At 40.7% G+C, this 24,542-nt stretch overlaps 1 protein-coding gene across 4 annotated transcripts in view; it reads left to right on the plus strand.

The window, feature by feature from the left end:
* Positions 1 to 24,171, plus strand: part of CDK19 (cyclin dependent kinase 19) — a 167,330-nt gene extending 143,159 nt beyond the window's left edge. For 3 of the 4 annotated variants that reach the window (XM_004753509.2, XM_013056706.2, XM_013056707.2), the window contains 8 exons: positions 3,568 to 3,699; positions 7,789 to 7,932; positions 8,102 to 8,171; positions 12,559 to 12,631; positions 13,037 to 13,134; positions 14,044 to 14,122; positions 14,825 to 15,091; positions 19,824 to 24,171. In XM_004753509.2, the coding sequence (XP_004753566.1) occupies positions 3,568 to 3,699; positions 7,789 to 7,932; positions 8,102 to 8,171; positions 12,559 to 12,631; positions 13,037 to 13,134; positions 14,044 to 14,122; positions 14,825 to 15,091; positions 19,824 to 19,955 (995 nt within the window). In that variant the 3' untranslated portion in view covers positions 19,956 to 24,171. The remainder of the gene's footprint in view (positions 1 to 3,567; positions 3,700 to 7,788; positions 7,933 to 8,101; positions 8,172 to 12,558; positions 12,632 to 13,036; positions 13,135 to 14,043; positions 14,123 to 14,824; positions 15,092 to 19,823) is intronic. The other variant, XM_045080205.1, reaches the window with a different exon arrangement.
* Positions 24,172 to 24,542: the final 371 nt, after the last annotated feature.

Consider the following 24,542-nt stretch of genomic DNA (forward strand, 5'->3'; position numbering starts at 1 on the left):
ATGTCTGCTGTACCTTCGCCACCCACGTTCTGTCAGTACCGCACTGCCTTTGAGAGGGTCTCCAACAGAGTGACTCTCCCCTCCTGAGTGCAGGCTGGTGACCTCCCCTTCCCACCCCCAGGTTCTAAATATCTTCCTGCTGTAGTTAAGTTCTCATACTGCTGTGTCTCCACTCTCCGCTTCCCAGGTTTCTCCTCATCACATTTAAACATTGATAACCCTATTCCCAATGCTAGAATAAATCTTCTCATATCCATTGTGTTTTCTCTACCATGTGTTCATTTTTCTCCCCCTTGTTCCTCTACTTCTAGAACACACAGTGTTCACCCATGGGTTCTACTCACCCTAATTTGTTATAATCTGTCCTCTAATTCCATCCCTCTGTCGAAACTGCTCTCCCAACAGTCACCTATGACCTCTGTCTCACCAGAGCCAGAGACCCATAGTGAGTCACCATTTTCCTGTATCGCCTTAGTCATTCCTTCCTCTGACTAGTCTGACTTCAGGACTGTCTTTTCCCTTGGTCTGTTTCTATTTACTCTTTTTGCTTTTTCTTCTGCACTTTATTTATTATTCATTTTTACTCCTATTAGCCTTTGCTTCAAGATCCCCTAGGCACTGGCTTGGGGCATGGCCTCCCTCTACCATTACTTCTTTAAGGAACTGCTAAGTTGTGCCCTTAAAATCATGGATTCTCTAAAAATCGTTTTACAATCTGAATCTCAGATTCTCTTCTCTCACCCTAGCCGAAATCCTTAGTTTGATTTTATCTTTACTTTTATTTGTTGCTGGTAACCTCTCCTCCTTTGTTTCAAACCAAATTCATCATCTCCACCCTGTGCTCTCCCTGGTTTGTATCAATTGTCTCATTCCCCCTCGTCCGTAGCCCTTGCTGTCTTCTTGCTACCCCCAGGGTTCTCTAGTTCTCTGCAGCATAAACTCTGGGCTCCAGCCAGGCCCATCAGCTGCCCTCCTGTTAAGAGTTCTAGGATTGTAATTCTATCCAAGATTAGGGATAAAGTCAGGGTTAAAATAAGCAATAAGCAGTGCCAACAGTCCAGTCAACAATCTGGTTGATTTAATTGTTTCTAAATTTTATTTAGAAATGGATGCCTATGCTTAACATTTTAACATAGTCCTTTTTTGAAAAGGATTTGAAAATAAAAGTGCAAATGGAAAATGCAGGGGCCCCTTTGCTGTACCTCAGCTGCCCCTGCCCCAACAGCCTAAAGACTTCAGGCCTCACCTGAAATGCTTGCTCGCTCCCTTTACTGTTCACAGTGGCTCACCCTTTAGAAATACAGCTCAAGTCCCACGTTCAATGTAGTCCAGCTCTGCAGAGGTTTGCCAAACACTGTTCCAATTAAAGCCAGGAAGGAGATATGAGCCCTCCCCTCAAAGGACATCGAGTCTAGTAGAAGCCACGGCAACTTGCCTTTTAGCTTTACAGCCCTTACCCTTTTTTGTTTTTATCTACTCCGTGTATTTTGTCACCTCAGCCTCCTGTAAGTCCCTTAGTGATAGACACTGCCTTTTCCTGTTTTTCTCCTTCATTTGATACTATCTAATTAGCACTCAAACCAGAATGTTATTTCTGTAGTCCATTGAATTGGACAGTTTCACTCATATCTAATTTTAGGAAAACAACTGTTAGTAACGTTTGGGCTGGTTACTTATGTCTAAAGTCCTTATTATTATTATTTTTTTTTTTTTAAGATTTTATTTGATACACAGAGAGAGATCACAAGTAGGCAGGGAAGCAGGCAGAGAGAGGAAGGGAAGCAGACTCCCTGCAGACCAGAGAGCCCGATGCGGGGCTCGATCCCAGGACCCTGAGATCATGACCTGAGCCGAAGGCAGAGGCTTAACCCACTGAGCCACCCAGGCACCCCTAAAGTACTGATTATTTGAAAGGGTTTGAAACTCCTTTAAAGTTCAAACGATAAACAAAAATTATTTTTGAAAAATGCTTATTGTTTCCTTTGGACTTAATCTCATCTGGCAGCGAATCGATGAGGCTTGTCTAAAACTAAGAAGGTAGAGAATAGGGAGAAATACAGCTTTTACTTAAAAATACATGGTTTTCATATAACTTTGCCATCAGTAACAATCAGCATCTATTAAATACATAAAGCGGTGCTTTAAGTAGGCGTAATATTGGTAGAATGATTTTGAATGTTTTTGTTTGCTCTAGGGCAATTTAGTTAAGAAAGAGCAGGCATAGCATAGTCTTCCTTGGATAGCTTTCTGTTTTATGACCTGTGTTCTCCAAAGCATCTTCAGAAAGCCTTGTAAACTATTCAAACTCCAAAAAAACAAAATCACTCTAAGTTAAAATTGTAATGTATATCATAGCATGTCAGTTTTAGATTAAATGATTCTCTATAGTTGAAACCTTAATGTGCTATTACAGAATGTACATTATTTCTTACACAATCAAAATATACTGTGTGTATTATGTATTTCAAGTCATAGAGGTCTTTTATTCTCATGATTTTACCTTTGTGACATGGGCGTGTCTGTTGGATGTCAGATCAGTGATTAAGAATACAGGTGCTAAATTATAACATGGTTTTGAGTACATTTTTACTGTCTATCCCTGTGACCTGGGGCAAGTCATTTCATTGCCATGCATGGGCTTTAGAGTCTTTATCTCAGAGGTGGTGAACAAAATACTAAGCCAGCTTTCGTATGAGGATCAGATGAAGTGACAGATGATATGTGTGAAAACCATCTTTAAACTCTAAAGTGCTTGATAGATAAAAGGTATTTGTTCTTTAGAAATCTTAAGAAAATTAAATAGTCTCCAGGAACTTATTATGGTAATAACTATTCTTTCTACTATTTGTGTACATCTCTAATCTAAATCTGTTAGCTTTGATATAGACCTTTGTTAAATCCTGAATTATAGGATTATGTCTTACATATTGTGTGGAATGTTCTTGGAAACATGTTTATGATGTGCTAGTAATTATACAGCAGTGACTCTCTGAGGTTAAAAAGCCCCAGTTTGTAGCATTTGCTGTTTTTCAGGATGCAAATATTCCATCATAGCCAATTTCCAGTCACCAGCATGACATCAGTGAATTCAGAATTGGGAAGAAATGTGTGCAAATTGGCTTTCATGTGTCCACGAAACAACTCCAACTCACACCAAACTAAGATACAGTCAGTCTTTAGATGCACAGGCATACAGGGGTCGTAATTAATCCCGGAAACTTGTAGACTATTTTAATTTTATAAAATAATTTAAGATTATTGCAGTGTTTCTGAAAGCCAGGGGTCTGAAGTCAGACCTGGCTTCTCATTATGACTCTGTGTCATTTACTAGCTCTATGACCTTGGGCAAGTCAGACTATCTTTAAGCCTAAGTTTCCTTTTCAGTAAAATAGGCACAGTAGTAATATCTACCTCCGAAGGGGGGATCTGGTGCCTGGTGCAGACCCCTGGTTGAAAAGGGAGGAAAAGGATTGCTTTATAAGGCTAGTGGCTGTTGTCCTCAACCTTGCATGGTTCTAGTAGCATGCCAAACTGAGTTTTATCTTAATTTGTTTCATTTTTTTTTAGCTGACATGGGTTTTGCCAGATTATTCAATTCTCCTCTAAAGCCACTGGCAGATTTGGATCCAGTAGTTGTGACTTTTTGGTATCGGGCTCCTGAACTTCTGCTTGGTGCAAGGCATTATACAAAGGCCATTGGTAAGTTAGTCTAAAATGGTGTACTGTCGCAGCATCGAATTATCATGAACACCAAATGGTATAATAATAAGGAAGCTGCTTTCTAAAAACCACTTTTATACTTCTTTCAAAAGTCCCGTTGTCTTCTGTATTCCTAGATATTATATTCTGGTAGATTAGGATTTTTAACTTTATAGGAGAAATGGTTCTTTAAAAAGAAGAAAGCATTTTCTGTTAGAGAATAGAGTTATCTGATCCTGTTGAGTTGCTATGGAGATGATAACGCGCTAATTTTATTTGCACTTACCTACCATTGATCAGAAGAACTGGAGAAAGGTTTAGAATTGTTTTCTCCACAGAAGGAAAAACAGAAACCAGGCCGAGTATGGTGTGGAAGAGAACCCCTTCTGTCTGGGGAAAAGTCAGTCAGTCAGTCCTTCCCTCAACAAGAAATAATGCGACTAATTTTTCTCTCCTGCCATTACCGTTATCAGAATGGCGGTTTCCCCATTACAGCAGGAAATAGAGTCTGGGTGCATTAGCTGTGCTCAGCGTCTTGCCATTTCACTAAGTGAAAAAATGGAGTAAGAAAACCTGTTACAAACACACTCTCTGTAGGATTTAAAATCTGCTCCCGAACAGCCACAGCAGGGATTTTGCTAACCGATCACTCCAGTGTCCACGGGAGGGCCCAGCTGTGAACTGGGGGAAGTCAGGAAGAGAGAGCTCGCCTCAAACCTCGAGATTTCTGTAAATGAGGTTAAAAAGAGAGGACAGAGAAGGGTAGATAGTTCTCTCACTGTGATGGGCTAGTTCTATAAGGTACCGAAATCTGCCAGGTTGTATTTCTTGAAATTTCCCTTTTGTTGAATTTTCCATTTACTGGTATTAGACTAGTATCATTTTTTACTATGTTTAGCTGCTTTGGTTAAGGCACTATAAAAGTATAAAATTATGAAAAATAGATGAGCACAAGCCTCTCTGTTAAATTTATAAAAAGCCTGATGGCATGCAAAGAACGACAAAGGTAGTTCTTTGAAAAAGATTAGACCGATAATGAACCTATTTGTGGGCAAAAGGAGTAACAAAGATTAAACTACAGTGATGACCTTGTTCATCAGGAGATTTGATTTCTGCAGAATTCTGACGCCCAGCACACGTTTATCCTTTGTCCAAGGATTGAGATGCCGGGATGGTGCTGGCATTTTGTTATACTTTATGAATATTGCTGAAAGATTTTATTAGATTCGTGAAAAAGCCTATGAGTGTTTGACAGTAGGGGAGTGTGAGACCAACCCTCAGCCCTTTTGTGAGCAGCTGAGCCCAGAGTAAGGCCCATTCAGAGGCCGCCAAGGCCATGCTCTTGGTGTCGGGCCGGCCCATGGCAGCTGTCTGTGAAGGCCAGAGGGGGGAGAACCACACAAGCAAAGGGAAGGAATGGAACACTCTCAAGGGAGGGGTTAAAATCAGAACCCGACTTTGCTTACATTCTAGTGAGTGATTTTCACTGGGGAACTGTATCTTTGCAACTTTTAGAATCATGTCTATATCTTCTGTTAGATCTCTCAGTCATGAACAGTGAAGAGGAGAAGTGTGAAGGACAGTAAGAAAAGGCACATTCTGCCCAAACCTTCCATTGAACTAAATGACTCCCCACCAAAGTCTGTCCTACTCTCAGAGATTTTTATAGAGCAAACCCATGGTAGTAAGTCCCATTTTTTTAAAAAATTATTTTAAATATATTTTTTTAAAGATTTTATTTATTTGACAGACAGAGATCACAAGTAGGCAGAGAGGCAGGCAGAGAGAGAGTGAGAGAAGGAAGCAGGCTCCCTGCTCAGCAGAGAGCCCGATGTGGGACTCGATCCCAGGACCCTGAGATCATGACCTGAGCCGAAGGCAGCGGCTTAACCCACTGAGCCACCCAGGTGCCCCAATAAGTCCCATTTTTGATTAGTGCCATTATATGATTCTGTGTATGTGGTCCATACACTTTGTCCACACTTTGAGAAGCACAGTTCTATGAATATTTTCTGATGAACTGTTCTACTCTTGAAATAAAACTAGATGTTTTGTTGGGGGGAAATAAAGATAATTGAGTATGAATTGGAAATCAACTGTATTTCCTGTTTCCTTAGAGCAAGGACAACCGAAATTGAATTTAAACCAGTTTGCAACTTACAGATAAAGATTAAAAGTATAATCACTAGCTTCCAATTTTAGTCAAGTTGCTATTATCCATTCTGGATAGACATTAGGAAAAAAGATAAAAATATAATCCCCAAATCAGTTATTTTTAGATTTCAAATATAGCAGACATTAGAAATATAATAAATATGTATGCATTCACTTGTTCTTACTCTCCTCCATACCTGGTTCATGTCAGAAAGGAGTATTATTTCTATTCAGGACTATAAGAGTTTGATGATTTGATATCAGTGAAGTTTTATGGAGTAACATTTAGAGGGGGAGGGGAGTGACAACAAGTGTGTGTGTGTGTGTGTGTAGAGGGAGGGAGGAATAAGTCATTGACAAAGGAGGGAGAGCTGAGAAATGTTATAGATGATACAAGAGTCAGATGACCATTTAAAATTAGAGGCTAATATGAAGCAAGAAACCCTAGAACTCAACATTACCTGCTACCCTGAGGTTCCTTCTCTTAGCAGTTCTCAGGGGAATCTAGATTCTGGCTTCCGTCCTTTACATGGAAGGCAACCCAGAAACTGGCATGACCAGGAACATGCAGTACCAGTCCCAGTTGACTGCATATCAGAGGCAGCCAGCAGGCAGAGACATGGGACTGTGTCAGAGGCAGCTGCCTCGGGGGCAAGAGTGACAACAAAGCGATGTGGGAGAGAGAGAACAATTTAAAAGTAGACACTGACGAGTACTATTACTCTACGCTTTCATGATGGATATTTAGGAGGACTCTTCTGAGTCATTAAGAAAGATTAAATTATATTTTATAGCCTCTTAAGATGGCAGGTAATAGTGTAATAAAAAACGATTATTGAAGGGGTATGTTTCCGTTATCCAGAAGTCTACCTTACATGAAAGGAAGCTGCTCCTGAATGGGGTCAGCTGTGTAAGACATTACTCTGTGGGTTTTTTTTTTTCATTTGGCAGTTTGTTTTATGAAATAGCATACCAACTTTAATTCTAGCTAATGGACTTTTTTCTTATTTAGCTTCTCTACAGAATGTGATTCCCACGTTTAGTAGGCTATAGAACACTGTGCTTTTCTATCCTATACCGTGGTCTGTGCATTTAAAAAAATATTAAATAGCATTTATTTAAGTGGTCAAGTATGAATATATATCTTACAGAAATTAATTCGCTTGTATATTTGGCAAAACGTTGTGAATATATTATAGTCAGAATTGAAATTACAGTTTCCAACATGTAAAATCCGAATAGAACAATCTGTAACTGGTGATTTAAAATAGTTAAACTTATGCCTAACTTTGTCCTGGAGGGTTGGAGCAGCTTAATCCAAGTGAATATATTCAAATAAAATCGATCTCTATGGGTGTCATGTTATATCCGTCGATACTTGTGTTTATCAGCTTCTAGATCTTACAATTTGTTGAAAATGTTGAAGTTGGTAGTCTTTCATACAAAAGTTGAGTTTTTCCAAATCATTTTTTATGGTCTGTATTGTCTCTACTCACAAATCAGAAATTATGCTCTATCGTTAATCATTTGATTGTTTTAAAGGAATATATTTTAAAAAAGGAATATATCACTAAACCTGATGCTGATATTGTTTTAGTCTATCAGATCATGAGTAACCCTGCACTAGATGATCAGTTGAATGCTTTAGTGACTACATTATTAATAGTTGTTAGAAAAGCTTTTGCCTAAATGTAAATTGAGTTTCCCAAGTGTATCTTCTTTAGGAAATTTATAAGTAAATGTTTTTTATTTGGCTTTTAATCTGTTATGTGATGATACAGCTATTTCATGTCATATATATATGTATATATATATTTAATATAGTTGTCAAACTGTGTATATTCCATCGCTGAAAAGTATTTTTATATGTAGGTTGTGATTATACTCGGGAATTATAACCCAAGAAATATAATAAATGTTTTCCTGCTTTCATAGATATATGGGCAATAGGTTGCATATTTGCTGAATTGTTGACTTCAGAACCTATTTTTCACTGTCGTCAGGAAGATATAAAAACAAGCAATCCCTTTCATCATGATCAACTAGATCGGATATTTAGTGTCATGGGGTTTCCTGCAGGTAATTTATTTTTCTTTTCAAAATAATATTAGAGTCATATTTCATAACTAATTCCTTTTCAAAAGCATATTTTGAGTATTTTTTATGTATTTTTTAAACTGAAATAAGTAGATTATTTTATGTAAGTAACCTTATGTTCTATAGTAATATTTGATATTTTTTTTGTAAGATAAAGATTGGGAAGATATTAGAAAGATGCCAGAATACCCCACACTTCAGAAAGACTTTAGAAGAACAACGTAAGTAATTTCATATTAAATATAAGTAGTAATTTCAGTGGGAATATTTAAATTGATCCTTTTAAAAAACAGATAGATTAGCATTTAAACCAGAATTTTAGATTTTAATATATTAATTATGCTTTTGATTGAAAGGTGATTTCCCAGATGTTGCAAATATACATGTCAGGCTTAGGCTGTAGTATTTTACAAACCTTTAAGAATTTTAAGGGTCAATATAGTGTTTAAACATCTCTCCTATTTTAGCGTAATGAGGGTTGAGTTCAAGGCCGCAACTGTGATTTTATCTTTATCTGAATAATGACTGTGACCGAAATGTTGGGTGAGACAACCAGGAAGGATAGCAGAAGGACAAACGCATGGCCCAGAAGCTAAGTAGAACACACTGGTGTATACTGAGCAGAAATGAGAGAATAAAGGTGACATAAGAGGAGTTTGTTATCAATGCACATGCCTAGAGGAAAAGGCGAAAGAGATTCTCTGAACTGAATAGGAAGATTTCAGGACAGGATGGCTTGTAGGAACAAAAGCAGACCTGATAAAGCAAAGCAGGAAATGGCAGTCCTCATTTTTGGTGGTTCTTGTACATGGTCCTGGTGGGGTGCTTTTCCTCTATCTTTCTCCTAAAGATAGCACGTGTATTGCCCAAGGCTCTTTCTTGGGCTCTCTTTTCACTCTAGACATTTTCCTCGTGCAGTTTCTCTGATTTTATTGGCCACAATTTACCATTGATTATGCTGATAACTCCCAGTTTATGCATCCGAGTCAGATCTCTTTTCCAAGTTCCAGACCCACGTCTAATTGCCTTATGGAATCCCAACTTGAATGTTCCATAAATACTTCAGTTACATGTCCAAAATTGAACTCATCCTGTCTCCTCCCACACTGTCCTCCCGCTGTATTTCCTATCTTAGGAAATGACTCCATGATTCACCCAGTTGTCGAAGCCCAAGACCTGAGATATCCCTGATCCTTTTCTTACCCCATTCTCTCCCAATCGACGGACCACCCCCGTCTCTCACTTGGGATCTGCTGTGGCCTTCCAAGTGGTATTTCTACCTCCAATCTTTATTCCAACTCATTGTCTAAACTACAGTCATTGCCAAAAGCAAATTGGATCGTGTTGGTCTCCTAGTTGCTCTTAATTCACCGCTGCTCTCAATTCTTAAGGATCGCTTAATCCATCTACTAAACCACTGTCCACTTTGTATTCTGTAACCTGGATATCATTAATTTCTTTAAGAATCTGAAAAACCCAGAGCTTTTTTTTGACCTCTGGGTTTTTATACATGCTGTTCCTTCAGTCTAGAATGTACTTTCCTCCCACTCATTTTAACTCCTCGGATTAACTCCTGTTTTTCCTTTCTCCTTATCCTTTAGGTCTTGGCTTAGGCATCACTTGCCTGCGGAGGTCTCCCTTGACCTTCTGTGTCTGAGTTAGGTACTTCCCCTTGGTACTCCCGTAGCATCCTTGCTGCTTCTCTCAGCACTGATGACTTTGCCCTACAGTTCACTTTTCAATGCTTACCTGCCTTTCCCTCTAGATGATATGGGTTGTGTCTACTCTATACACTGTTATATGTATCCCCAGAGCCTGGCATATAGTCCATGCTCATTAGTTACTTGTCAAATGGGTATTAATGGAAGTGGCACAAGTAATTGAAGACATGCTAATAGCATCAAAGATGGAGAAAATTAATGTAAGCACTTAACATTTATCTTAGGGTTTAAAGACCAAAGGAAAATTTTCACATAAAATGATAGTGTTTACAGTCACCAGAAATAAAAGGAGAGAAGTTTTAAAAGATAAATGAAATTCAGTTGGAAAAGTAATAGGAAAAGCTCAGTGATAAGAGCCCATATGTCTAAGGCAAATGGTTCTGCCCCAGTGAAAGCAGACTGCTGATACATAAGATGAAAGGAATATATTAAAAATTAGCTAAATCTAATGGAGTACATACGAGTCACTGAAGTAAAATATAATTTAAAAATTCCAGAAAACATGACTTGAAATGACATAAAAAGTAATATAACTTGCTTTCAGATGAAAAGAACCAAAAAAATTACTCTTCGGTGAATTGAGAAGGATAGTGAATAGGACTTTCTGTAATCTATCCAGGGTTATTAGCTCAGTAGAAGGCAAGGTGAAAGTGGAACTAAAAGGAATTCTCTAAGCTGACTTCCAAGTTGAATGTTCCAGTAAGCATGGCCCGATATGTTGATAGAAACAAATAACTTAGAATCTGGAGTTAATACAGCCTCTGTATTCATTTTTACTATTGTGTAACATTCCATTCTGTGATTATAAAACAATGTAGTCATTCTTTAGTTGGTAGACATTTGTATTATTTACATGGAGTTGATTTAACATAAAGTCCAAAGATGTGTATATAGACAAACTCCATTTCTATATAAACTTTAAAATTTCTTCCCATTAACAAACTTAGTGGTTACCTCGCTAATAAAAATACTTCTGGTGTTGGAGCAAAATTGTAAAAAAAAAAAAAAAATTTATTTTATTTTATCTTTAAGCAGTCTCTATAGTGATCGATGGAGCTTGAACTTAACAACGCTAAGATCAAGAATCATATTCACTACCGACTGAGCCCGCTAGGCACCCTGAGAAAATTTTAAATTAATATATATGGCAGAGATTTTGAAAATGAACATACCTAGGGTTGGCAAGGGTATGATAAAATGGGCATGCTTCCTTGTTTCTCAGTGTTTCTCGAACTTTAATGTACATACACATCACCTGGAGCCCTTGTTAAAAATGCAGGCTCTCAGGGGCCTATGCTGCTGATCTGAGGGCCAGCTTTGTGTAGCAAGGTTCTAGAGCACATACAAATGGCTTTGAAATGTACATATCCTTTGACCTAATAAATCCAAGAATTTTTCCTATGGAAGCAGTCAGAGCAGCCACGCATGGCTAAGTCCTTACTATGTGTCAGGCTTGGTGCTAAGCCATTACCTGCATTTTCTCATATGGTCCTCACGACAACCCTGTATTGGTTATAATCCTAAGTTTCCAGAGGAGGAACCTAAGGCTTTCACAGGGGTTAATGAATGCCCATGATCACACAGCTGGTAAATGCCAGAGTCAGGCTCTGGAAGGGGTCTCTGATTCTCATAGGCTGTGCAGCACTGTCTCCTACTATGCGGATCAGATTAACCTACAAGGACCCCTATATCTTAACTGTTGTGAAAGAAACAACATCAGTAACAACAGTAGGAATATACAACCATTGCAGATTAGTAGTTTAGGTAGTGTTAGACAAGGAAAAATGTTTATGAAACATTATTATTATTAAGTGAAAAGAGGTAGGACAGTTTGTTTAGTATGATCCCAATTTTATAAAAATAAAACAAACCCCTTCTGTATTTGTATCATCTATAGATATGTAGCCAAAATGACAGGAAAATTAGCAAAATCTCAACAGTGGTTTTTTTGTGTGTTTCTTTTAAATCACTGAATGGCTGGACCATGAGTGATTTCAGTTTTCTTCTCTATACTTTATTCTCTAAATTTTCTACCATAAACTTATATATTACTTATTTTTTTACCTTTTTAATATGAAATATTTCATATTTAGGAAAGAACATATGTGACAAAAATATGATACACAGTCTTTTTAGAATAATAAAACAAACAGTCCTCTACTCACCCTTGAACAGAAGAAATAGAACATTACTAAGATTACCGAAGTGCTCTGTGTACCCTCTACCCTGCCTTCCTGTTCATTCCATGTTTTTTATTCTGGTTTTGCCACAGATGTTTGTATCTCTAAATGGATTATTGTTCCAGTTTAAGATATCTTTGAACTTTATATAAATTATATTATAGTCTGTTTTTATTTGCTTTTATTACCCACTCAGCCTCTGTATTCATTTTTACTATTGTGTAACATTCCATTCTGTGAATATAAAACAATGTAGTCATTCTTTAGTTGGTAGACATTTGTATTATTTACATGTTTTCTGCTATAGATATGCTGCTAAGAACATTCTTTTTCATGTCTCCTGTGATATCCATGCACAAAGGAATCTCTTAGAGTATGTACCCAGGAGAGGAATTGCTAGATTTTAGGTCGTTCACATTTTCAACTCTAATGGTTAATGTATAATTGTTTTCCAAAGCCATCGTAACAATAGAAACTCTTATGTGGGCTGTTTATCAATTTCTGCTTCTTCACACATAACCAATATTTGGTTATGTGTTCTTTGATTAATCAGAAAAAAACAGTGGTCTAAACATGTGCCTTATAGGAAAACCAATCTGGGAGCTTTCCGTTAAAAAATACAAATTGTGTAAACTGTACTTCAGTAATACACATTTTATGAAATGTGTGAGTGTTCCCAGTGATGTGTCATTGTCATGTCTTTGCAGGTACGCCAACAGTAGCCTCATAAAGTACATGGAGAAACACAAGGTCAAGCCTGACAGCAAAGTGTTCCTCTTGGTAGGTGCCTGTCTTCCAGACGGGGACTTCGGGTCTGTGGCACAAGCCCACCTCGTTCCATTCACCACGGAATTGTCTTAGCTACTCCTCCTCTTTAGAAAGAAAAGAAATTGGTGGATGTTGAGGCAAAGTTAAACATTTTTCTTTTGAGATGTCCCCCTTGACTTCTAGACTTAATTTTTTCCAGCGATTTATCAGCAGGAAAAGAAAAATTACATTCTTAAAGGGCTTTAACACTAATGATTTCTGCCAATTTCACATACATGCATCTAGCATATTAATAGCATGGTGAGCTCCACAAAATGGTGTTTGATATTTATCCTGCTAGACATTTATACAAAAGTCAACACATTGACTTATAAGTGATCTTTCCACTTGCTATCAATTTCTTATGTGTTACTCTAGCTTCAGAAACTCCTTACTATGGATCCCACCAAGAGAATTACCTCGGAGCAGGCTCTGCAGGATCCCTATTTTCAGGAGGACCCCTTGCCAACATTAGAGTATGTATCCTACATTTTCTGTGTCCTCTGCTCCAGGTTGAGGGTGTTCGATGGTGGCTGAAAGTCAGAGAACACTTTACCGCAGCCTTACGGAAGTTCTCCATGAATACTGCCTTGGAGAAAAAGTCCTCAAGAGAAAGGGCGTGTATTCTGAAACAGGCAAAGCAATAGAGAGGTGTGAATGAAAACAAGTGTTCTAGGGTTCACCGTTATTTGGTATTACAGAAAAAAGCTCAAGCTGAGAACAGGTGGGACTTTTAGATCAGTCAGCCAGATGAGTTCAGCCAGATGAGTTTATACAATTGGGTATAAAACGTAGACAACAGGGGCACCTGAATGGCTCAGTCGGTTAAGCATCTGTCTTTGGCTCAGGTTGTGATTTCGGTGTCCTAAGATCAAGCCCCGTATCTGGCTCCTTGCTCAGTGTAGAGCCTGAGTTCTCCTCCTCCTCCAACTTATGCTCGCTCTCACTATCTCTGTCTCTCTCAAATAAATAAATATTTTTAAAATGTAGACAATGAAGTCTTTTTTAATTTTGTTTTGTTTTTTAAGAGAGGGAGAAAGGGGAGGGCGGTCCGGAAGGGGAGACAGAATCTTAAGCAGGCTCCACGCCCAGCATGGTCGGAGCCCAATACAGGGCTCAATCCCACGACCCTGAGATCATGACCTGAGCCAAAATGAAAAGTTGGAGCTTAACTGACTGAGCCACCCAGGCACACCACAAATTCTTTTCTGATTTGCTTGAATTGAGTTATCTTGGGAGGCATCTAGCAAATAGTAGTTATAGATGAAGAGTGGGAAATATGTTAAGAAAAAAAGTGGAATTTCAAGTTAACAAGATCACTGATACTGTAGACTGTAGGCCATGATGTATATTCTTTTTTTTTTTTTTTTTAAATGATTTTGTAGTGTGTTTGCTGGCTGCCAGATTCCGTACCCCAAACGAGAATTCCTTAACGAAGATGAACCTGAAGAGAAAGGTGACAAGGTATAAGCTACACAGTATATGCTTCACGTCCAGAGAGTAAAGGAGGCAGAAAGAATTTAGGGAAGTATAATTTAATGATTCCTGTGTATTTAACTGCCTTTAATTAAGTATGTATTAATTACATCACTTTAATTAAGTGATTGCAGCTGTACTTTGTGATTTGAAATATAGTAAGTTTACAGATAAATGAACCTCTGATTTGTTTTAGAGCCTGTTTTATTCCCCAATTCTTAATTGTGCGTTCTGTTTGTTGGGTGTCATCACCATCACTTTGTGCCACCTGCTTTCAAAGCATCTTTCTCTTAGCTGGTAATCGAATATATCAGGCCGTCCCCCTATTCCTCTGCTTTTCCAAACTCATGATGGAGACCATTACCGCTCCAAGAGTGCAGAACTACTTCCTGGGTGCCGCATGCTCTCCAGTGGGGTGTCTGGGACTGGGGTGGAAGATGACCGCGCAATCCTAAACGAACTTCAGAGACTGAATCCCGCTCGGGGCTCGGGACTCTTGACCTTTGGGGATGCTGCGTCGCCAGCTGCAGTACTTGCGTGTCTCACCTAGTCCAGCTCGGTGGGCAGTCACGTGCGTGTTATCAAGTTCTCAAAGTGATGTCCTGTTACAAAGAAAAGGAAAAGAAAAAGAAAGTACCATCCTGTTAATGTGGTTCCATACCGAGTTGACCTGTTTCTCTTTCTTCCAAGAATCAGCAGCAGCAACAGAACCAACATCAGCAGCCCACAGCGCCCCCCCAGCAGGCGGCAGCCCCCCCACAGGCGCCCCCACCGCAGCAGAACAGCACGCAGACCAATGGGACTGCGGGCGGGGCTGGGACGGGCACCGGGGGTGCGGGGCCCGGCCTGCAGCACAGTCAGGACTCGGGCCTCAGTCAGGTGCCTGCGAACAAGAAGCCCCGCCTGGGGCCCTCGGGCGCAAACTCAGGCGGGCCTGTTCTGCCCTCAGATTATCAGGTACTCAACTTGGTTTTTTTAACGGGGGTACATTTTGTGAAATGGGAAGTAGGATTTTTTTTTAAAGGGCGAGCATAAGCGAGAACCTGAGCAATGGGGAGAGGTAGAGGGAGAGGGAGAAGCAGGTGGGAAACCCCACAGAGGGGCTGGATCGCAGGACTCCAGAATGTGGACCTGCGCCAAAGCTGACACTCAGGAGACTGAGCCACCCAGGCAACCCAGAAGTCAATTTAGACTTATGTAGTACCTAACTCTAAAGTTCGACTGTACAAATGCTACAATCCTATTTCTAGGTCATTATATGAAAATGAACATTTTGGTCATATTTCATGTAATCGCAAAACATTTCATTCTTGCCTTGTTTTCCCTGCCTTCCTGAGGAGGGAAGGTGAGGCAAGCGTTTCCCTCCTCAAAGAAAATCTCTCCTATTATCCTTCTAGCTGCCTGTCAGCTTTGGGTCAGAAAAAGATAACTAGATAAGCAACTGAGAGAGAGGAGCGGTGGCTTATTTTGGACAAAATAAGCTGCATACTTGAGAAAGATTTGCTGTTCATTGAGAGGAAATAATCAGTAAGTAGCCATGTAAGCATAGAAAGGGATTAAGATTGAGACTTTTCAGAAATCACTGTTAAGGTCACACTGGAAGTATTTCTGAGAATTGAAGATACTTTTTATTATGAAGATAAAAAACACCGTACAGTTGTGTGGTATCTGTCGAAATGTGGTGTCTCTCTCGATGGGAGGGGGGCTCCCAAGTGTGGGGCAGGGATGGGTGGAAACCAGTGGCCGCTGGTGGTCCCGGCGGTGAAAGGGTAGCAAAGGAGATAGAAGTGGACTGAGTCTACCACCAGGGAGCCGTGGAGGACAGCGCAGGAGAGGCAGTGTGCCAGGAGGCCGTGGGTCAGGGGCTGTAGTTAAAAGCGGGAAGGTGAGGAGGTTTGGTGACTATGGAATTCTCCTTGGTTCGCTAACTGTGCCTGGTTGTAAGTAGCGCACTGATCAGTTGGGGTCTGTGGTTCCTTGAGGTGGGTTCCCTGAGGGGGCCTGTGTTCAGCCAGGGGGTTGCTGTGGGCCCTTTTGCCTTGATCAAGTTCCCATTGCTCGAGCCTATTGTCTAAAAGTGGCCTCTACAGATGGTACTACTAATTTGGGAAATTAAAGGGAAAAAAGTCTAAGGATAATTAGTATTTGGGAAGAGGGAGGTAAAAATACCTGTGAACACCATAGGGAATACTGCAAAAATGAAAAACAAAAAACCCACAAAACCCTCATTTTCTTTCTTTGTTTTTTTTTTTAAAGTCCTCATTTTTAAGGAAAGTATAAGATCTAGGGGGTGGGGGTGGGGAGAAAAAAACACCCTTAAAACTAAAAAAAAAAAAAAAAAAAAAAGACTCAGGGTTCTGGTGGAAGAGGAGAAAGAAGATGGAGATTAAAAAAACAAAACCCTCAGGCAAGGGAGCCATAAACTCACTGATAAGAAATGGGAATCAAGAGAAACATTAATGAGAAAGACATAATAAATAGCTCCATCAACCGGCTTTACATTTTTTAATATACCTACAAATGAATGTGTTATCACACAATGTCTTCTCTGAAAACTTCTTTTGGAAGAGTCCGTGCAAGCAGTGGGGTACACACTAGCACTGACACTGGTTCCACAGGCTAAAAACAAAATTCCACACAGTATGTTTGAAGATCGAATTGGCTTTATTAAATGATCTGTAAATTTGGCAGCATCCCATCTAGCAAGTCGAGAGGAGCTCCTAGGAGTTGTATAAAATGGAAGGTTTTTCTAGGAAGGAAGGCGGGGTAAGAGAGTGAGTAGCTAAAGAGTAGAAAAGATTGTCTGGGCTGGGTCACTTTCCCTTAGCGGGAGAGAGGGGGGGCGTTAGGGGGGGTCTTACATGCAAATTACCTCCTGTTCCTTTGGGGGAATAGAGAGGCCCAGGTGGCAGACTCTTTGGCACCCATCAGAAAATTTCCTGGCTGACCTGGTAAACTACATTTCTGGGGAAAGTTGAAACTGCAATTAGCTTTGGTATTAAGCTCTGGTTTGGTGATTTGGCCTAAGTGACACAATTTGGGCCTGTGGTTTTCTTCTCTAAACACAATGAAACGAATCGAGGCTTCATTTTGATGTACTGAAAACAGCTTGCTATTTGGGTAGTTAGTCATGAACATATTTGAATTTTATTATAAATTTTGTTTTGCCCCAACAGTAGTTTATTCCTATTATGGGAGCACCAAACCTTTCTTATAACTGGTTCATCTTTGTGTCTTGGACTGTATTATATTCACCTGAGAATAGTTCATTATGGACAGATTACTATCCTACTGTATTCCTTTTAAATCCAAGAATTCTTTAAGCTGCTTTTCTTTCTCCCATACTATGCTATCCACTTAAAAATAAAACAGCGTCATCTATGGAACGGGCAGATATTGCAGCGCCTCAGCTGGAGACGTTGTGCGCTGTGGAGGTGGCAGGGCCCCTTGCACCTACGCGTGACTCACATTTCAACACGTTTGTTCTTTGCCGAGTGTGGAGGAACCTTCGTGCTGAATCTAATCTGCTAAAGTAAAGTGATCATAGCCAGCCTAGCAATTGTGAGTGCAAAGAACATGTTTTTCATAATAAACTTAAAAATAAAACATGGGAATCTGGAAGCCTGAAAGGCTTCTTACACTAACACATCTAGCGTGATGAGCACGCCAGGAAGGCGCAGGCACAAGTTGCATCTTTCCGTGATGTCGGCTTTATTCACTCACAAAGCAGGATTCACATCATTGTAAACCAGATGCAGGATTCCAGACTCGGTGACTTTTCACCACACGATTGCCTTCGCTCCTCACATGGCACACAGAGCAGAACGTAAGACAAGTCACACAACAAGCGAGGTAGAATAGAGGGTAGGAAGTTACCGAACCAAACCAGAAGTCAGTTCTGGGGGTGCGCGGTTGAGAGGAGGTCTCGGTCCAGTCCGGGGCCGCTCTCGGCACTCAGTTCTGTTCAGAGATCCGTCGGGCAGAGCCTTCGGCTGCAGGTGTCTTTTTGAAGTGGTCGGGCATAGAGGGGTCAGTGTCTGAGGAGTGGGACAGTGTGCTGCAGAAATTCTCCCCTTTTAGAGGGATTTAGTGAGTCTTGGGCCCCTGCCAGCCTCCCCTGCCTCTGGTGATTGAGTTCTGCAGTGTCGTCAGCTGGTGCTGGGTTTGGCAGTATCTGGTAGCTGCGGGCCCCTTAGTGGCTGCTTGACATGAGTGACTCCATCTTGCTCTCTGCAACTAGCCAGAGTTCTGTAACAGAGAAGAAGCCAGGCAGAGCTGTTCTTCACCAAGACTATCTTCTGGCCCTGCTGTCTTAGACCAGATGTTCCAAGTTAGGTTTGGCAGCCTTTGCACACTGAGCGGGGGGACCCTGCTGATATGTCTTTCCTTAAACCCTCAGTGCCACCACAAGGTCATTTACATTTTTTACTCTGAGTAATGGTTTTATTAGTAAGCTCTTTCCCACTTTGCTCCTGGGAAAAACCAGCCTTCTGAGCTTAGCTAAAGACACTGGTTCCAGCTATGCTTATCTTTAACTAGACAGGTGTTCTTATTCTATAGAGGATTTTTTATTTTTTATTTTAAAGGTTTTTATTTATTTATTTGACAGAGAGATAGAGGGGGAGAGCACAAGTAGTCAGAGCAGCAGGGAGGGGGAGACGGAGAAGCAGGCTTTCTGTGGAGCAGGGAGTCCAGTCCCAGGACCCTGGGATCATGACCTGAGCTGAAGGCAGCCACTTAACTGACTGAGCCACCCAGGTGCCCCTGTAGATGGTTTTTTAAACATACTTTTCGTATTTGCTCTTGGTACCATGAAGATGAATGTTTCATTTAAGGTGATAAAAAAACATTGAATTAAAATCATTTGTTTCTGCTTTCTCTTGAGGGCATTCTCATGCATGAACTTTTTTTTTTTTTTTTTTTCATTCTAAATGTTCCCTGAGGTTTATACAACGCACTTGCTGCCCCATCCCGCCCACCCTGCCGCGTTTTGTCCTATGGGTGGTGCTGCTGAGGCCACTGTAGCCGCCACCTCTGCAAATTCTCTTCTCTAGAAATGACTTTTTTTTTTTTTAAGATTTTCTTTATTTATTGGACAGAGAGAGAGAGAGTGAGAGAGGGAATACAAGAGGAGGAGTGGGAGACAAAGAAGCAGGCTTCCCGCTGAGCAGGGAGCCTGATGTGGGGCGCGATCCCAGGACCCTGAGATCAGGACCTGAGCCGAAGGCAGCCGCTTAACCACTAAGCCACCCAGGTGCCTCTAGAAATGACTTCTTAATCATCACTTTGTTGTTTCTTATGAGGACATTAACAGCACATCCAGATACATTACGAATACCACGAATTCAGTGCCAGATTGATCATTCTTGTTTGCAAATCTCAGTCACACAAAGAACAGCTAAGCAGAGTTAGTATCAAGAGCAGGGGTCAGCCTGCGTTTCCCCTCTGCCTTTCTTTGCCACTGCGGTTTATGCCCCAAAGAAATCCAGCCCCACACTTCCATGCCTGCCAAAACACGTTGTCCCAGTGGTGAAGGCCGTGTGTTCAAATACGCAAAATGTATTAAGGAGCTTACATCCGCTGTGCGCTACCGTGGATCTGAAGCAGGAGCCCGTGCTGTCGGGATGAACACCCTGAGCCATTCTCTGCCTCCCCCAGTGACTCCCTTTCTCCCTTTCCTTCCCCCCAGCACTCCAGTTCTCGCCTGAATTACCAAAGCAGCGTTCAGGGATCCTCTCAGTCCCAGAGCACCCTCGGCTACTCGTCCTCGTCCCAGCAGAGCGCGCAGTACCACCCGTCTCACCCGGGCCACCGCTACTGACGGCGGCCCAGGGCGCAGACTCCAGCAATATGATGTCCGCGTTGAAAAGAACCAAAAAAATGCAATCGATGATGCCGTCTCAAATTCCTCCACTTAGGAGGAAGGCTCCATCCTGACTTACAGGACCAACTGATGTGTCTTCTTAATGGACTTCAAGAAGATTTTTGTGAAGTCTCCGCAGCACCCTGTCCCCGCATGTGTTCCACTGCGACTCTCCTCCAGCGTCTGATCTAATCCTAGCACTTCACTTCTGTAACCTTCAGCATTTTTTGGAAGGATTTCCTGGTGCACCTTTCTCATGCTGTAGCAATCACTATGATTTATCTTTTCAAAGCTCTTTTAATAGGATTTTAATGTTTTAGAAACAGGACTCCAGCGGTGTATAGTTTTATACGTCATGAACTGCTCTAGCGACACAGGTAAAAATGCACCTTTTAAAGCACTACGTTGTTTTCACAGAATATGACTGTTTTGCTCATGGAAGTCTTAAACAGGAACTGTTACTGTCCCAAAGTACTTTACTATTACGTTTTTATTTATCTAGTTTCAGGGAAGGTCTTAAAAAAAAAAAAAGACAAACGGTGGGACCGAGGGAACCTACAACCAAAACAGCCTAGATCTTTACAGTTACTATGCTTTATGCTACGAAGAACTGAAGTATGTGCTAGTTTTTATATAATCAGTCATTCATATGGAACGTAGTTCCCAGAATCACCTTGTTCTGAAGAGTATTCAGTACTGAAGAATTCTCACTTAACCGTCACGTAGCTAAGTCTACCTTAAAAAGGGTTTCAAGAGCTTTGAAGAACTGCAGCCCTCTGGTGCCCCACACCAGAAAGCAGAAGAGAGTATTAACTGCACTAGGGTTTCTTTAAGGAGTAACATCGATCAAAGGATGTGTTACTTACCTTTGAAGGAAAAGCTTTTGGTGTGTATTGTACATAAAGTTGGCTTCTCTAAAGAACTGTTGGTTTCTTCACGTTGGGGGTTAGCTTGAGTAACTTTCTTACATAATCAAGAGTACTCAAACAGAAGCCTGCAAATTCATTTGCAACTTAGCCTGCTTCTAAAATAAAGAGCAGTGTTCTCCATTCATATTTACATTAGACATAGAGTGACTATTTTTAAAGCATGTTAAAAATTTAGGTTTTATTCATGTTTCGAGGATGTATTATGTATGCATAATTTTGCTGTTGTTAACTGAAACTTAATTCTATCAAGAATCTTTTCATTGCACTGAATGCTTTCTTTGCCCTTAGGAGAAAACTTAATAATTGTGCCTAAAAAACTGTGGGCAGATAGTATACACGACTATACATTTCCAGGATCTATGAATTAGAGGCTGAGTTCTTTCTCAGCCAGGGAAAGGAGCCCCTCACTTCCCAGAGTCACAGGAAATGTAAAGACTTAGAGCTCCCATTGTAATGTAAGGGGCAAGAAATTTGTGTTCTTCTGAATGCTACTAGCAGCACCAGCCTTGTTTTAAATGTTTTCTTGAGCTAGAAGAAATAGCTGATTGTTGTATATGCAAGCTATATGCATTTTTTTAAAACTATTTGTGAACTTATCTACCTGGTTATGATACTCTGGGTCCATACACAAATAAGATTTTAGACAGAAGCCAGTATACATTTTGCACTATTAATGTGATACTGTAGCCAGCAAGGACCTTACTGATCTCAGCATAATAATGCTTATTAATAATAGAAGCTATATAGTGACACTCATGAACATGGAAGATGAAGCAGTTGGCATGTTCCATTGGAAGGAATTTTCTGATTGTCTCAATGGTAATTCACCCCTTCCATTTTTTTTTAAATGGGAAATTAATAGCCCTTTGCATAACATAGCTGCCTGTATAAAATTCTTTCCTGTGCCCTGAAGCCTCACTGTCCAGAGTTAATTGGCCATCAGCTGCTCGCTGCACCATCACCATGTGCCCAGGGCCATTCCGGCTGGGAGACTCAAAGGGCAAGACATACTTCCTGTCCTTAAGGAGCTTAGGGTCCATTCCACAACTGCAAGTTCTCCTGGGATGAGAGGACTGGCTTATAAGAGTATGAGGGTCCTTTCGTTTACTTCTAAACTCACTTGGTTAGGGTTATCATTTCCAAAGCTGCTGTGTGATAGTGTTATCGAGAGGTTTCTATCGACCTTAGAGAAGGCCAGCGATTAAATATCACAACAGGCATTAATGTGGCTTTGAAATGTTCACAGCAGCCTCTCAACAACAGTTGGTGGCCCTTATAAGCAGAATGCACTTCTGAAGTGGTTGTGGGAAATTACAGGGAAAACAGAAGCCCCGTGGCTGCCCTGGGGGGGGGGGGCACTTAGAGTTAATAAGAGGAAAGCCCACCTATGGGTGTAGACCAAAATACCACGCCCCTTCATACTTTATAAGCAACTTTGATATACTGTTCTTGTGATACGTGCTTATGTAATCACAGGAGTACCCTGCTTTCCTTGCAGATAGCTAAGTTTATTGGCAGAACTGATGCAGAATCCGTGAGGGGTACCATCCGTTTTTCTAGTCCATGGTGTTCTCCAGGATACAGGCAGATGCCCGCATTATTCTGGTCACTGTGCTGGTACTGGCCCTTTTCTTCCCGTTCTTGACTCAGAGTTGGGGGTGCCAGTTGGGCCCAGTACCCTTGAAATAATTTAGACTCATGATTTCCTTTTCCCTGCAAATGGGAACAAAGCCTTTAACATTCTTATGGACCCCTAAACTGTGGGACCTTGAGGGAGCTCTGTGACACCTTTTGAGGTTAAAATTTACCTTTGTAGTCCCCAAATGACCTCATTTCTCTTCGAAGAAGACGCATTACTGTCTTGTTCCCTGAGAACGCAGGCAGTCCCCCTCCCCCAAGCCATGAGAATACCCAAACAGAGGGAGGTTATTTGAAAGGAAGGAAGGAATACAAGTTCTCTGCCCTCCATATTACAAATCAGTTTCCAAATAGCTTTCTGGTGAGCTGTGTGTTTGGGAAAAGGGATTCTAGTTTCAGGAGAGCCAGCTCCAGGGTAGGGTAGCCTGGTGGCAGGGCTGTTTCTACGAGGCTGAAGCAATCTTCGTGATGATAGTAGGTCGTGCAGTAACATACAAAAACCAAGGGCATGTATATTTTTATATCTGTGTGGTTTTAAAACTTTAGTACTTAGAATTTTGGCCTTCTGCACTACTCTTTCGCTCTTGTGAACCTAACTGACATTGAAGAATGAATGGAAAGGGACGACGCTTACCTCCATGTTCACTGCCTCACTCATGGTGAAGCCGCTGCTGGGTGGATGCCTCTGAAACGAAGCTGTTTTCTCTGCTCCAGGGAATAGGAAAAATCGTCGGGCAAAAGGATTTGCAGCTTAATCTGCTTTTGAATAAAACGATGTGGCAGACACTATACAATGAAGGAAAAATTCTAGGAAAATTGGAAATCCTTAACTCTCCGGTGATCTCTTTCAAGGGAATGGAGAAAGGCACTAAGACAGCAGTTAGCCTGAAGGAGGCTCGAAGGATTCAAGGATTAAGTAACGTTTTATATCAAACCTAGCAGTTTAGGCCCCATCATCTTCAAGAGTAGTCACAGATACCATAAAGCAAAGTTCATTGTTTTAGGATTTTTTAAAGAAATGTGTTGTACCTAAGGCCATACTTACTCTTCTGTGCTATCACTGCAAAGGAGTGATATGTATGTATTATATTGAAAAAAATCCTTAATGCACTGTTATCTCCTAAATATTTAGTAAATTAATACTATTTAATTTTTTTAAAGATTTGTCTGTGTAGACACTAAAAGTATTACACAAAATCTGGACTGAAGATGTCCTTTTTAACAGCAATTTAAAGTACTTTTTATATATGTTATGTAGTATATCCTTTCTCAACTGCCTAGTTTGTAACTCCCATAATTCCTGTTTGTGAAGTGTACCTGTCTTTGTCTCTTCTTTCAGCCATTTTCTGCACGCACCCCTCTTTCTATGATTATAGAGATGACCGCGTACGCTTCCCACACTCTGCGGCGAGGTGTGCACTCAGAGCCAGCTGTCCCCCCAGCAAGTGAGCTCCGTGGGGGGCAGGAGAGCAGCCATTTTGGAGTCCAGAGTGTTTCCCCGCATTTGAGTTGTCCTGACACCCTTCTTGAGATGACTGTTAAAGCTAAAATAAATTACATTGCATTTATTTTATATTCTCGGTTGTAATAAAATTTAATTGACTTTGTTTCTTGGTGGATTTTTTGAGTCTAGGAAGACTGTGAATAAGTTTTAGTGTCAAAATTTTATCTGCATGCCTAAAAGCTTTTCAGATGAAACTCATCCTGCAGAGATGCAAAGTCTCCCTGGAAGTTGCAATATGTTATTTTATTCAGGATGCTTATGATGTCACAAAACCACAGACACACTGCTTACATATGCCTCCGAACCAAAATCACAGTTTTTAAAACATTTCTCAGGAAAACATCCTTTTTATTAAAAAAGGAAGATGAGAATGGCCTTTTAGAAAAAAACAAATACGCGGCATTTTGTGGGTAGAGAGGCAATGGGTTCTACTTCTTTTTACAAGAATGCTCTGTTTTACCGGGATGTCCCTTA

This window comes from Mustela putorius, unplaced genomic scaffold, assembly GCF_011764305.1.
Source record: "Mustela putorius furo isolate JIRA1106 unplaced genomic scaffold, ASM1176430v1.1 tig00000450_pilon_pilon_pilon, whole genome shotgun sequence".
In the NCBI taxonomy this organism is placed as follows: domain Eukaryota; kingdom Metazoa; phylum Chordata; class Mammalia; order Carnivora; family Mustelidae; genus Mustela; species Mustela putorius.